We start from the raw sequence: 16,513 nt of genomic DNA on the forward strand, positions 1-16,513 counted from the left end.
TATCTGCACATAAACTGCCATTATCAATACATTTCAATAGTCACAAAGCGTGAGTCCTCCAAAGATCTAATGAAAACCATGCCACTAATGGCAACACAGTGGTTCGATCCTATAATAGCACAACAAAGTACTTTGACCTTTGGTAAGACGTTGCGGTCTCTGCTAGGGATTTACTGCAGTCTAGAGTGTTTACTTTGCAGACTTCAAATTCAGGCGTTGGATGTTTTGTTCATGAGGCTCCTATCCAAGATTAACGAGTGCTCCTCCTTTACATGAAAATAAAGACTTCACAGCTGATTAGTGTGTATTTTTCAGTGCAGAGAAGGCAAGACAATCCTGCAGTACACCAGCGTGATGCATGAAAATGAGCTTGAGCATTCTTTAAAATAATTTGAATGCTTTGAAGATTGTAAAGGATTACACAAATGGTTTGTTGTAAGAAAAAGCAAAACTTTTTTTTCTTCAAAAAAGTAGCAAACTCTCCTCTAATAATAATATAATGTCATAGATGATAATAGTATTACTGCAAAGCTTGTTGTTAAATAGTTTCTTTTTTATGTCAATCAGTTATTTCATTGGTAAAGATTGAGCTTGTGAAAACATCAAAATTTGAACCACTGGCCATTCCAGACGGATAAAAATCCTTTCTAAGAAAAATCACCAATAAAACACAGCCCAAAGCTCTCTGACATATATTGTGAACTCTCTTAAGTAGCAATGAGTTCTTTTACCGTAGAATCATTTGTCTTGTTCAGCTGTCATGGGACTTTTTTTTACTGCAAGTTCAGCATTTGTGAATAGTGTAGGGTGTTGCAATGGAAAATATTATCCACAGAATCCACATTGAAGAGTGGAAGTGCAGAAACTCTTCTATAAACAGCTTTCAAACATAGCGAAACAAACGAGAATTTATGGAATTGGTACTGCTAGGTGAAATTGTTCATTTCTGATGGCAAAACAGCCAGTACAAAACATAAGGCTAACATGCAGATCTATCTTAGTTAGTTCTGTGATGTCGGATGCTTAGCATACACATTTTGACTTGGTTTCAAAATAACCTGGGCTAAAAATGCCGGAGTAAAGACACTTAAAGAACCATTTTAATATATAGTGTGAGGAGCAATAATCTGAAGAACAGCTCAGTGATGTCACCTTACAGCAAGAAGGTCACTGGTTCGAATCCCGGCTGGGCCAGTTTGCATGTTCTCCCCATTTCATATTCCTCCAGGTGCTCTGGGTGCTCTGGTTTCCCCACAATCCAAAGACATGCAGTATAGTATTGGTGAATTGGATGAACTGAAACCATTTTACATTTATTTTGGTCTTGCCAATATACTCGACCTTTTTAAATTAATATTTATGCTTTTATTGCTCATAATATTTAAAAAATCATTTTCCTTATCTTATAAACATGTGATTTTGGGATCTTATATTACGAATCGCTCTTCAAAAGATGCTGGTTTTATTGTAAACTTTATATATGTAAGTTTCACATACATAAATCCAAGTTAAATCCAAGCCAAAAGCAAACCTCTCTTCATGGTGTTAGAAAAAGAGATTCAAATGTATATAAAAGAAAAATTTCTAAAAATAGAAAAGCAATGAAAACAGTTAATATATGCTCCTCTTTAACATTTTTGCATAAAAATGTTTGGAAACATCCTTTTTAAATTTCTTCTTTTCTGATTTAATCCCTCTTGCTAGTTCTCCTTAATACAGCAAAAAAAAAAAAAAAAAAGAATTGGATAATTAAATTGGCTGTAGTGTATGCGTGCATGTGTAAATACGAGAGTGTAGGAGTGTTTCTCAGTACTGGGTTGTGGCTGGAAGGGAATCCGGTGCATAAAACATATGCCAGAATAGTTGGTGGTTCATTCAGCTGTGGTGACCCCTGATAAATAAGGGACAAGGAAAATGAATGAACAGTTCATTGACTGCATTGATTCTTTCATGGAAGCACAAATGCAAATAAAGAACTTTTTTTTTACTCAGCAGCTGTTCCCATATTCTTTCATTAGTCTTGACAGAATTAGGTGATCAAGCTTTCTTTAAAACTCCATTTAGCATTCAGTGGAACTATAGAAAATAAAACTGCAAGTTTCAAAACTCAAATCCACATAAAGCTTCTTCAATATGTTTTGAAGAGGATTGTTACATTGTCTTTTGTTTCTTTGGAGATTAAACTATTATTGTACTTTAGAATTCCCATATGTAGGGTTTCCAAAGGACTAACAATTTTTAGTTCTTATTGGAAGCAGTATTTTTAAGAGTGTAAGTGATAAAAACGCAATGTTCAACTGCTTTATTGCCTGTATTTATTGCCATGGAAGCATTTTATTTCCTTCTGTGCTTTTATTAATAGTTTATTTGTTTTTTTAATTGTAGTTTCAGAGCCCCTACTCCTACTCTCCTCCTTTCCGCTTTGGAACGGTTCCAAACGGCAGCACAGAGAGGAACATCCGAAAGAATTACCCAGACATGCATCAGTACATGGTGAAGTATCATCAGACCGGGGTGAATGACGCGCTGGTCAGCCTGAAAACTGGGTGAGTATAGCACACCATCATGTGTTTATTCTGGCATTAGTAGCTGAGCAGAATGGGTGAAATGTAGTGAATGAGTCATTATATTTGCTAGCATATAACCCTAGTCTTACTCTGAATGCTGATTGTGTTTTCTTAAAGTGGCAGAGCTATTATTGAAAGAATAGCTGACCCGATGAAGATTTTTGCATTATTTAGTCACTTTTGTGTCACTCCATATTTACGTATGGCTTTCTTTCATCTGTGGAACACAGAAAGTATGTTATCCTGGCCTGTCGAGCTACAAAATGATTTTAAAATCATACAATAGTTTTGTGTGAGGAATAAACAATGTTCTTTTAGTATTATATATACTTTTATTAGGGATTATAACATTACATTAGGGATTATTACATTCGGGATTATTACATTACAATACCTATAACATTATTAGGGATAGTTAGTTAGTAGATATTTACTCACCCTCAAGTGGTTTCAAACTTTTGTCAGTTTCTTCTAACATAGTAGTGGAAGTATAGAAGTCAGTGGTTGCAGGTTTCCAGCATAATATTCATAATTCTCCAGAATAATTTATATATATATTTTTGTGTTTCCCTTTTGAAGGTTTCTATTATACTTTTAGAATTATTTTCATGTTCATTTCAATTAGTTAGCCAAGGTAACATTTCCTTTTTAAAAAATTAATAGAAACTAAACACTAAAATTGTCCTCATAATTGTGAAAGCTGAATTAAAGTGGCATTGTGGGCCAAAAACACTAATGAAACATAAGAAAATAGCAAGATATCCTAGATAAAGTTATAATTCCTAGATTAATAAAACCTTACTATTAACATAAGGAAGCTTGTGCAGTTTAAAGAAAATTCTTTTTAAAATATAAATAATGATGAACTGATCCTCATTCATTGTAGATTATATTACTGTTTACTAAGACAATTGAGCTTGATGTAGTTCTTGAAATACTTGCAATACTGCCTTCTGAGTACTATGTGGTACAGTGAAGGAGAAGCGCCGTAGATCATCAGCAAGGGATATTAAACTGCTTTCATTAACTCTCTAACTGCAGCAAGCCTGCATTGTATATTTGTGAATCGGTACCGCACATGCACATTATTAAACTGCCCTTGCAGTATATTAATAAAGTGCAGATGAATTCTTTTGCTTGTATGCTGCATCGTTTCCTGCAGCTACTCATGCTGCAGATCCAGCCAGCTCGCACCTATACAAAAGAATCATTGAGCAAATCTACTGGATGTCAGCATGATCCCTGAGTTACATTTGACATTCTTGAAATGTCAGACAACCAGACTAATGAGTCTTAGACAAAGGCTTTTCCAACAGAGAGATCGAGTTTGACAAGCAGCCCACCAAGGCTCCAAATGTCAGTTTGTAGGTGGGGTCCAAAGTCGAGTGCGCACTATGTGATTTCCTTCGAAACAGTTTTGCTGTTTAAGACAAATTTCACAGATTGTATTGACCAAATTTTATTGTATGTGTGTGTGTGTTTATTTTTTGAAAAATAACAACCAATTATGCTCTTTGGGTATTTTTATTCATTGTGATCTTTTAATTCTTTAATTCTGAGACCCTTATAAGGACGTATAACATAGAGTTGAGATTATAATAATACATTACAGTCTGATTCTAGTGTTATATCTAAAAACTAATATTAAAAGTTGAAACTGAAATAAAGAACCCCATATGACACCATTCCTAAAGTAAAAATTCAGTTAAAAATTGTTATTAAAAGTGTGCAGAAAAAAATGTAAACAAAAGAATTGTCTTTTATTCAATATTGTACCATGAGCAGAGAAAACCAAAATCCAGGTCAAAAGATTTAACTATTAAATACATGCCATTTCTATCCAGTATGAGAGTTATGCTTTATTTTTGATTCACATATTCTTCACATTTCACAACAAATATTATTCCAAAGGAGCACTGTACAGAGAATTCAAAAGCACCAGTAAGTAAGTTAGAAGCAACAATAGCAAGATGGAAGATGCAGGCTTATATAAACAAACATTTCTGTAAAGTATGTTGCCTTGTTTTGTTTTTTCTTTCTTCTTCTTACTGATGAAATGAATTTTGCAAATTTTCTGCTCCCCTTTGCAGACACCAGTTTGACAACCCCAGCATAAAAAAATCAGGCCAAAGTCAATCAAATCTCTTTCACTGCACTGTATTTTTTTCCACTTCTTGTGGTGTGATTACACCCAGCGTTGTCTCTCACTTTAAACTTGTGATTTCGTGACTACGTCATTGCTGTAAAGTTAAAATGAGTTATGATTCATTCAGTGCTTTTGGTAGCATGACAGTGGTGTTAATGAATGAGAGTGACTCAGAACACTGAACATTTAACCTCTCTATTTGCCATCTGTCTGTGCTCTTTTCTATCCCCAGCAAACTTGATGCCTTCATTTATGACGCTGCTGTGCTGAACTACATGGCTGGTAGAGACGAGGGCTGTAAATTAGTGACCATTGGAAGTGGTTACATCTTTGCTACCACTGGTTACGGCATTGCCCTCCAAAAGGGGTCACTCTGGAAGCGCCCGGTGGATCTGGCTATTCTCGCTATTATTGGAGATGGTAAGTGCCTCCAGAATCATGTGCAAGTTAGAATGCACTATAAGGATTCAAATTCTTTTAAAATATGTATATTTAAATAAAGCTTGGATGGTCTGCACTTGAGTGCTAACAATACTATTTAATTAAAAATATCTTACTTATTAAAGCAGATTATGATTTAATGGTCATATATATTTAATATATAATATTAAATTTTGTGTTGCCTCCTCGCTCATTTAACATTTTGTGTGTTGTGAGCTTGCTCAATGAGCTTGAGAAAATAGATTGTGGTTTCATAGTGTCGCGTTACAACATGTTGAATTTATTTCACGTGACTTTTCAGGGCTCAACACTAAAGATTTACAAATTTTATATAATGTGTCAAAACAAGCAAAATATAGAAAAATATATGCAATTAGACAAAAAAATGTTTTTAAAATGACAAAAAAATTATTGTTATGTTTCTAAAACTATGCATAGTATCGTCCCAGATGCCAGATCACCAGTTAACTATACATAAATGGAGAGTTAATCTCCTATTAAAGCAATGTTATAGTAAGGGATGATAATTAAACTATGTTAAAAATAACTGTAAGCAAGAAATCAGGTGAAAAACATGTGCGATAACTAAAGGATGATCACATGCACACAGTTAACAGTAGGCCCAGTAATAATCTGTTCAAAGAATGGTTAAAGCGAAAGTGGCAACCGCTGCTGCTTACCTAAAGATCTTGAGCTCTTGAAAGCAGCAGGACATTGGGTGCATGAGCATTGCTTTTTTGTCCTGTCTATTTTAAAGAGAACCGAGAACAGTTGCATTTCCAGGCACTGTTGCTTTGCGCAAGGTAACAGGAGAGTGCCTGTATCTTACTGTGTGCGTGCTTTCTTTTGCTAACACTCAATTTTAAGATCACATTTGCACGCATATTGACAAACTATAAATTGACAAATCATTCTAATCTTTAGTGACTAGCAAGCACTGGCAATTTAAAAATCATTTTCAACCAGCCAAAGTGGCTAGTGGGTGTGATTGTCTAACCCGCCACAGCTAAAATCTACCCGCATTTGGTAGGTGTTAATGCCTGTACTGTATTTGTTTAGACAGAGATGGGAATTACTAAGTACAAATACTTTACTCCACTATTTTTTTTTTTGGACAACTTTTTACTTTTACTCCTTACATTTTTACACAAATATCTGTACTTTCTACTCACATTTTTAAATCAGGCTTGTTACTTTCGTTTTAATGGGTTTGGTGGTGCGACCTATATTATTTCTCATCATTGTGCAATTTAAGCACCTCTTTGATGCAGTCAGTCTACATTTTGTGATTGCGCGTGCTCCAAGGCTATCACGCATCATATGTAAGCTAGTTTATGAAGATTACAATGAGAAAGGCAAGGATGACTACGCTGATAAGACAGAGGGAGATGGCAAATTTAACATGACTGATGCTGCCCTGTTTACACGGTAATGAGACACATTTGGCACGATCAGATCACAGGTAAACAAGAAAGATACATTCCAGTTCAAAAACATGACACACAAATGCTTAAGGTAAACAGTCTTTTGTCCACTTCCGATCATACTGCATGGGATTTCTGTGGTCTTTCAATCTTATACCCCCAAAAAGGGCTTTTTTGGAAATATTTGTACATTTACTAATAGAACAATCAAATACTTTATAAAAACTATATGCATTGGGATTTATTTGCTTTACTGGTCTATACTGGTCAAATACGAAAAATAATTTCAATAAATTCAATTAAAAAATATTCAAATATAAAATTCTATATATTTTGGACAGAATTCAATGTAAAATGTAAGACATTATTTATAAAGATATACAGGCCTACGGAATTATTTTTAGAGTGTATGAACATAAATGGCAGTCGCTGTTTTTAATCCAACAGCCGCAAAACTACACAATGAACGCTGTGAGTTTACATCAGGATGATGATACAATGGGGGTACAATATTTACCTAACTTGTAAAACAAAGTAAAAAACTAAGTAAGCTAAGTAAATCTTTGTGTACTTTTGCCATCTCTGTTTATAAACAGAACAACAGGATATCCATATGTTTTAGACACTTTATCCCCAAAATATATCTGTGTTATTTGTCAGCTACTCATATTTATGTGCATATTTTTCTAACATCTTGAAATATGTATGTGCTGCTGTCTCTACTTGTATGTTGAAAGTATATACATTCCTCATTTATAAGTCGCTTTGGATAAAAGTGTCTGGTAAATGAATACATTTAAATATCAATGTCTGCTTCAAAAAATATAAAAAATCATGCAGTGTTGTAAACTCAGATGTAGAATGCCCATCTGTTACGTTATTTAGCTTTCTTTTAACATGCAGTTCTGCAGCGTTTCCCTCTCTATACATTGTAAGCCATGTTTCACAGTAGTCCTGTACGCAGAGCATGAAAAATGACAGAATTATCCTCCTGGCAGCTGCACCTTGTAGAGAAAGAGAAAAAAAGTCTCAGATGGTACTAACATATGGCTGAAACTTGAGTGTATAATTTTACTGATCCTCAGTTTGACATGCTAGCACATAGGGAGTTCTGGAACAGGAGGATGTGTCTGTGGACGATAGCGGTGTGGCCCACTGAGGTGTACATGAATTGGAAGACAGCTGATTGATGACGTGGATCTGGGCATGTGCATCTCTCCTCAGGTGAGATGGAGGAGTTGGAGGCTCAGTGGCTGACTGGGATCTGCCACAATGAGAAGAACGAGGTAATGAGCAGCCAGCTGGATGTGGACAACATGGCTGGAGTGTTCTACATGCTGGCGACTGCCATGGGTCTCAGCCTCATTACCTTTGTCTGGGAGCACCTGTTCTACTGGAGACTCAGATACTGCTTCACTGGCGTCTGCTCAGGCACGCCCGGCCTGCTCTTTAGCATCAGCAGGGTAAGGCTCTCATTCAGTCTGTTTATTCAATAAGTTGATAAAAACGTAAAGTCAGCAAAAACAAATGCTAACATGGCAACACTCATGGTTGACATCTGCCTCTGCTGTGGGACTTGATTTATACCTGTACAGTACATTATAATTTTTCCTTTACATTTTACTGTGGGAGAGACAATGAAACCACCACCATATGTTGAGAGCCCACTGTTTGTTGTTTGTTGATTTGGATCGCCCTCACGGTTATTGATTTTCATATCATGCCACAGAAATAATCCGCAGCCTGAGTTTTCCTGTCTTGACAGTAAGGACAGCCAATATCACTCAACCTAACTTGTGAGAGTGTCAGCTGTAATCCAGTTAATGTTTGAGCTCAATGCTTACCCTGACATGGCCAGTGTTTGAAAGAAAAAGTTTGTCAGAAATGTGATCTTCGACCACTCATTCCATGGCCAGGGAGCTTAAAAACGACAGAGCAGCAGTCTGTTTTGACAGCATGATCTCCTGAACCGCCAAAAGCTCAGTATGTCTTTGTTTAGTTTCTATCCCCGATGGTTTTGTGTACATGCTGCTGTCAGTGTGAGAATATGTTGTCTCTGATTAGCATCTTTTGATGTAATGAAATGCTGGTGTTGGGGAACCCAAGCATAACTAATAGAATGTTTACTGGTTAAAAGAGATTGACAGAGGTGGTAAGAAGACAGGATCATTTTTAAAGGAAATGTGCTTTTCAAAATAACCCCCTTGGCTATTCATTTTAAATTTAAAAGCATCTTTGTCACCGCCTTGATCTATGTTGTGATTAAAAACTTAATAAGTGTTCTTTGATCTCGGTGATGAATACATTTGCTAGTCTCTGCAGTAAGATCAGATATTGGGGTCGTGTAATACAGTATGAAAAATTCACAGACAGAAAGGTTAATGTATGAATACTGAACTTTATCCTATGTTTTTAATCGTAGGGTATATGGAGTTGCATTCATGGCGTCCATATCGATATGAAGAAAAAGTCTTCAGACCTGGACTTTAGTCCACAGTCCAACATGCTTAAGCTTATCAAGTCTGCCAAACAAATGACTAATATGACGAACCTCAGTGGCTCCAGGATCAACTCTCCTAAACGTGGCAGCGAGTTCATGCATTCAGCAAGCCCAATGATCATGGACATGATGGCAGAGAAAGGGAACTTCATCTACACCGACAATCGGAGCTATGCCCAAAAGGACATCTACGGGGATTCCAGTGATTTGCAGTCATATCTGACTAACCGCCACAAGGACCATCTGAACAACTACATCTTTCAGGGTCAACATCCCCTCACTCTCAATGAATCTAACCCCAATACTGTAGAGGTGGCAGTGAGTGCAGACACAGCCCAGACCAATGCAAAACCCAGAGCTCTGTGGAAGAAATCTGTGGATACTCTGCGTCAAACTCCTCAGGGTCCTGAAACCCTAGACCCCCGCTTGTCCATGAAGAGTCAGAGGTACCTGCCAGAGGACACAGCACACTCAGATATCTCTGACTGCTCAAGCAGGGCCACCTCCTACAAGGATCCAGACAATAATAAGCACCTGAAACCCAAGGATAACTTAAAAAAAAGATCGATGACGTCAAAATACCCTAGGGATTGCAGTGAAGTGGAGCTGTCCTACTTAAAAAATAAGCAGGGCGGAACGGGCCGGGAGAAAATATACACCATAGACTCTGACCGGGAGCTGAGTCTGCACTCAGATCCACAGCACTACAGGGAAGGCAGAGGCCTAACAACAGACGATTTGGATTTTGGTGAAATTTACTCAGACCACAATGACAATTACAGAAAATGCGACCAGCCCATCATCCATCTCAACAGCAGCCCCATGCATCAAAGTGAATCAGACCTCCTACCAGACAATGTCTACAATAAACACTACAGCTTGAAGGAGAAGAATATCAGTCCGCATGAAAGCAATGACCGGTTCAAACAGACTCATTGCAGGAGCTGCCTTTCCAAGGTGCCCAACTACAACACAGGGCCGTACGCCGGCGCACGTTCGCCGTATAATCGATGCGAGGCGTGCCTCCACATGGGCAACCTGTACGACATCAGTGAGGATCAGATGCTGCAGGAGGCCATGATTAGCCCTAGCATGCACCACGATGACATGTTCAGCCACTACTGGCCTCAGACGGATGGGCCACACGTACAGAGGAGGAACAGACTGAAGCTCAGCCGTCAGCACTCCTTTGACAATATCATGCTCGAGAAGCCCAAAGAGATTGACCTGAACCGGCCGGCGCGGAGCGTCAGCCTAAAAGAGAAGGATCGCTTCCTGGAGGACAGCCCTTATGCAAACATGTTTAACATTAAGGCTGACAAACTGTTCGGCAGCAGGTCCATGCTCTTTAACCGAAACCTGGAGGAAAGCAAGCGTAGTAAGTCACTTTACCCCGATCACCCCTCGGACAACCCCTTCATGCAATCTATACGGGACGACACTCGCCTGGTCCACGGCAGGAGCTCCTCGGATATTTACAAACAGTTGGCTCCCATCAAAGCCAGGAACGAGAACAATCTGAGGTCTTCTGTGAAATCCACCACTTCATACTGTTCCAGGGATGGTCGAATACCCAATGACATGTACATTTCAGAGCATGTAATGCCTTATGTAGCCAACAAGACTAGTGCATACTCAGCTCCCCGGGTTCTCAACTCTTCGCAGTTTAGCAATAGACGAGTGTATAAGAAAATACCTAGTCTCGAGTCAGATGTTTAATGCTTTTTTGTGTAGTTGAAATATTTACTCACTTAGAATGCCACAGTCACCTACATCTACAAAGTACCCAAGATACCGCTCACGAGCGATTTCCAAAGGTTTCCAGCATTTTAAGATGCTTTCTGGGCAGGTATCTGCAGAAAGACAGTTAGTCAAGTGTAATTAAATATGGTCCAGCATGGAAGTTTATTATCCCCCACACTTGGCCTAATGCTAGTGTGTTCTCAAATCGCTGAGTGCTAGGACGAATCTGCTGCTTCGAAGCTCTGAGCCGAAGCCATGGTGAACCGAAGCAGATCTTAGAATGGGGTTTCAGGGATTTGGCCCCACGTTGCATGTGACAAGAGTGTACCTGTATTAGACAGACTGTGGCTGGAATAGCTCCTGAACTGAAGTCAAGCAAGGGTATTTCATTCATGGCACTCAGCAATTGCATTTTTGCTTTTATTACTATAGACTCGGGATTTTTGGCATTCTAATCCCTATTTAGAATTTAGACTCTATCTTTCTCTATCTTATTTGGTAGCACAATAATCATTAGTTAACCGCCCACCTCTGCTTTATAAACAGAACTTCTATATTACTGTCAGGAATAGATTTCTTTTGCATGTGTGTTTATTTTCCTGTCTTATTTCGGTTGAAGATATACTTACATTTAAGGTGATTTCATTTGAAAGCTGAGGTGGTCATCTGTGCAATGAAAACTTGACCTGTATGTAAGTTGTTCGAATATTGTGTTGATCCTCCATTTGAAGATTGTGGGGAAGTTTTATCAATGGAAGTTTGTCTTGCATTTCTTTTGTTCAGTACTTCCATCCCGTCACTGTACACTGTGAAACCGAATCAGAGCATCACCTCTCGAAGACTGTTGTTTACTGTAGTTTGGCGGAGCCTGACTTCGCTGTCGCGATCCATTCATTAAGTGTAACGAGGGCCGCATGTGAAGCTTGAAGTCTGAACTAGAGCACTGGTTTTCTGTTGCAGTCCGTAACATGATCAACATGCTATCGCATTGAGGACTACCATGCAAGACCTTTGTTCTGCAGACCTATTACTAAACTTTATACTGTACGAACACACTCAATGAACTCCATGCAATGTGAATCAGAACACATAGCCAAATCGTGTAGATCAAATACCTCAGGATGGTTCTGTGTCATTTTGTCTAACATTTTCTGTGCACTACCGAAAGGCACACTCACATTGCGTTTTGGCATGTTTCCCTTCACTTCGCTATGGAGGTCTGAGGACTTCCATTGCGATCGTGTTTATGTGAACAGTAGAGAGAGGATCTTGCAGCCATCTCTGAAATGAGCTTAATGTTTACGACTCCAACGTTTGTTGGAAAACAGGATGTGTATCGACGTGAACGTGTTTTATGACTGCTCTCGCAGCTTCCACTCTCATATCAGACTTGATTTCTTTGAACTTCCCCAATAATGTGACATAATTCACTGTACACTTATCTTGAATATGTCATCACTATCGTAATCATGAACATATTCATCATATGAAGTGCTGCTTTAAGAAGCTAATGTGCGTATGCACATGTAAAATATCAAGGTCGTGTAATCATATATATGCCATACATAGTTTTTACTCTTTGCAACTTGTTTTTCAGTTATTTTTTCACCCTTGTAATAACCCCAGTCTTTAAGGAAAATGTATTTTGATTACATGAACATGAATTATAATAATGGCATGCAACTCAATTGTAACTCTTTCTATGTTTTTGTTATGATGTTATGATCACAAATTATTTGTAACAGGGTGCAAATATAGCATATATATGGAAAGAAAAATGATCATTCATATTGCAGAGCTGCTGTTTTGGGGAAATAAGCAAGGTATTAGCCTCTAGTATTAATCACAGAGCCACATCTGCGTTGATTTCACATCCTTTGTGAGGCGAGGCGAATATGCTTGCTCTTCCTCGATTGGCAGGTGAAAACATCACCAGCTATGCTTTCTGTCTCTTACCTGTCACATATAGCCAGACTTAACCTGTAAAGAGAGAGAGAGAGAGAGGAAAAAAAAGTCCTAATCCGGGATGCCTATCCCTCCAAAGATATGACATCTACTTTTTTTCTCTGTTATCTATGATTTGCTGTAAGAATAGAGCTTTTTTTTAATTCCTCAAAGACTTAGCAACTATTTTGAATATAAGACACTTGTAAATTGCTTGTAAATTCATACTCAAATAATTCATGAAAGTTACAATGATACAGAGTAAATATTTTTTGTGTGGGTTTCACAGGTCTGTACAGTAGCACTCGTTTTCTGTAGCGTATGTCTGAAAAAATGACATAACTCACAAGGTCTGCATCAAAACGAAACGTCACCTTACGAGATTTCTAAGTCTCTGTGCAGTTTGTTATCAGGGATTGTAGCCCTGCAGTTTTTCTAAGCTTGAACATTTTGGGCTGGGGTGGGGTTGGGGGTGGGGCAGGTTTTGGGCCTACAAGCATTGCGGCAGATTTTTTCTAGTAAAGTAAATACTGTCAATCCACTTGAAGATGAGCAAGCAGATCAGTGTGAGGAAAACTGGCCTCTTTGGTTCATACACATACAGTCGCGAAACTGCAGGGTACGAATCCATCCTGCTCATGAACCAAAGCTCTGTGGTCACTCTGGCCTGTCGTTTAGGCCACCAGACTTCTGGGATTTTTACACAAAAACATCTTGAAAACCAAAACGTACTTTTTACTTCATCGTTCTTTATTGGTTGAAGGTTATCGGAGGCAGTCGGATGGGTCGGGTGGAACAGCGCAGGTCAGGTATTGATTGCAACTGGATACGAATGAACCGTGTAGATTTATTTTATGTAGCAGTTTTTGGCTAGGCAAAAGCCATCTGTAGTTCATTTAAAAAAATCTATGATATATTATATATTTTTTGGTTTCATTTACCTCTGATAGAATAGTACACAAATGTGAATTTAAAGTAGCTCAGATGCAGATTATTTCCATAAGACGAGCTAGGCTAGGCGCAGTAGTACAAGTCGGTAAGCAAGGATCTTTAAATCTCAGAAAAAAAAAATTAGTACTTTCTCAACTACACCTTAAGCGTCAGTTAAGGGTTAATCTGTTTTGTCCTTCACGTCTGTTACGCTCCACTTCTTTTAGCAGAGATCTGTGTTTGTGTATGATGAAGAAAGGGACTTTTTGGATCAACGGCTAATGGCAGTTATTCGCTATACTGAATATTTAGACTTTAAAAGTCTTTTCAGATAACAGAGATCCTGCTGTCGCCAGTTTGTCTTTTATGAAAAGCCATTACACCAAAAGATACATACAGAACCAAGTTTCTTTCCCGATGAAGAATTATTTTTGACCGAGCAGGGCAGAATATCGAAAAAGTGAAGCAAGGAAGTGAGACCGTTACTTAACACCACAATGGATCTCCTTCCAGGTCGCTTCTACATCCACATGTAAAACCATTCGAAATCCATTCTTTCCCAAATTGATATTTTGCCAAGTGCAGTGTAGTAAGAACAATAAGCGCTTTCGGCTGCCAGGCAAGCTGTTGTACTGTCACTGCATCATTGGCTGAGTTCCCATCGAGGTAGTTTCAAGGAGAAATCACCTCAGCTCAAATTACATCTGCCAGAGCCACACAAGGCACAGTGAGAAGGGGCAGGTGGCTAAAGACAGGAGCGAGAGTCCTCATGCATGACTGTATCGACTCGCTCGCCTTCGTTCTCAGGCCGTTTTATAACCCTCAGGAGCAAAAAACAAAATGGCAGCTTGGAAACAACATGAAAACACTCGCTGTCAGTCGTGGCTCTTTTAAGCAATGCCATTTTAACTGATGATTATCTTCGCTCACCTTCGGTTTAACAACTAAACGCTCTTCTTGATTTCTGTAATGCATTTCTCGTGATGGATATTTGAAATCTTTTCTTCTAAGTTTGAGCACAGAGCTGCTGGAATACTTGCACTTATTTAAGGAAAAAGCAACGCTGCCTTCCCTGTATAAATGACTATGATTATGATCGTAGTGGACTCACAATAAGCAAAGGAACATTGGTCTGAAATGAATCACTTGTGTTTCATGTTTAATAATCACTCTCTTGTGAGCTTTGCATTCATATTTTATGTAGTTACAAGTAGAACTTATTTTAGAGCAGTGTTTTATACAGGGGCGGGCGGGGATTGTCATGTGACTATAACCTATTTATCACTGAAACCATGTGACCTGCTGCCTAAATGTTCTTTTATAATGAAGCATTATCACTCGTGTGCGTGCTGAAATGTCTTAAGAACTTTTTTTAACGTAAGTTGGAATAATCGCTTACACAAAGCTGACACAAACTCGCATAAATGAAATCATTTCTGCTATTGGCAAAATTGCATGAGAAAGTACTAATTCAGTGGGGCGGTTTGAACATATCTCCTGTTCTCTCATTTTGTAACATAAAAGTATTGTGTTCGGATTTTGTTTTGCGTTCTCTGCTTTTTTTCTGTGTATGTAGATCATATTAAAGGAACAGGTTTGGTATGTGACTTGTGAAATGTCAGTACAATGTGGTTGCAGGACGTGTGCTGGGTTACAAGATGTAAAAACATGTATATAAGTCAAAGTTTCATTTTTCTAATAAAGGCTCTTTCTGCCACTTTATATGATCACTGTATCTGTTGCGGTGTGTTTCCGATGCCCGTGCTCCAGGTGAAGGTTGCAGACACGTAGAAAGTTCGTGAAGCCCGAGGTTTGCAAACTGACTGACAGCTCTGGTTATTCTAAGTGATGATTGGTACAGTACATGCTATAATGGCGACAAATGTGGCGCTCTGGCCTCGAGACTTCAGGCTGAACATGTGTGAAACAGGGGCCGTGACCCAGCAATATTACACGAGTCAGGAAAGCAGCTTCGCTGGCAGCAAAAATAAGGAATTATGTGTGCAGAAAGGCTCTATCACAGACATTGTGGAGAAATAAAAGAGTGATTTCTGGGTTTTGTCATTTCTGGCTTAATTTAGCTAAATGTTGGCTGACTGAAATCTTTGGGACCCAATCCTAATTCAACACCCTATCCATTTTTTAGTGCAATAATTAAATATGGAGGATTAAAACATAGCTTGGTGGTGTAGTTAGTAGCGCTGTTGCCTCACAGCAAGAAGGTTGCTGGTTCGAGTCCTAGCTGGGCCAGTTGGCATTTCGGTGTGGAGTTTGCATGTTCTCTCCGTGTTTGCGTGGGTTTCCTCCAAAGACATGTCCCAGCAAGCATTTTTTGTTTTTAAAAGATGTCTAATAGATGTCTAAACGTAGTCGTCTTGGCTAAAACATGCCCAAACCTGTGCTGTCAGTGAAAAGACATCTAAGAATAAGCCAAAATCAAATACACAGAAATGAATGACTACACACTCTGATTTGAGTCCCGGCTGGGTCAGTTGGCATTTCTGTGTGGAGTTTGCATGTTCTTCCTGTGTTCGCGTGGGTTTCCTCCGGGTGCTATGTTTTCCCCCAGACTCTCAGAAATAAAGGTACAGGAGCTGTCACTGGGGCAGTACCTTTTCAAAAGGTACATATTTGTAACTGAAGGGTCCACAATGGTACCTCAGAGGTACTTTTTAGGTACATTTGGGTACTAATATGCACCTTTTAGGTTCCACTGTGGACTATTTGGGTACAAATATGTATTTTTTAAAAAGGTATTGCCCCAATGACAGCTCCTGTACCTTTATTTCTGAGAGTGCACAAGTCCAAAAGCATGGAG

The 16,513-nt window shown here is 38.6% G+C and overlaps 1 protein-coding gene across 1 annotated transcript in view; it reads left to right on the plus strand.

Annotated features, from left to right (window-relative positions):
• The window catches only part of grin2aa (glutamate receptor, ionotropic, N-methyl D-aspartate 2A, a), a 203,999-nt gene extending 190,781 nt beyond the window's left edge, over positions 1-13,218 (plus strand). The window contains exons 10-13 of the mRNA XM_056453522.1: positions 2,386-2,546; positions 4,946-5,133; positions 7,803-8,041; positions 9,001-13,218. Of these exons, the coding sequence (XP_056309497.1) occupies positions 2,386-2,546; positions 4,946-5,133; positions 7,803-8,041; positions 9,001-10,797 (2,385 nt within the window). The 3' untranslated portion in view covers positions 10,798-13,218. The remainder of the gene's footprint in view (positions 1-2,385; positions 2,547-4,945; positions 5,134-7,802; positions 8,042-9,000) is intronic.
• The last annotated feature ends 3,295 nt before the right edge of the window (positions 13,219-16,513 follow it).

Source organism: Danio aesculapii, chromosome 3 (genome assembly GCF_903798145.1).
Source record: "Danio aesculapii chromosome 3, fDanAes4.1, whole genome shotgun sequence".
Taxonomy (NCBI): Eukaryota; Metazoa; Chordata; class Actinopteri; order Cypriniformes; family Danionidae; genus Danio; species Danio aesculapii.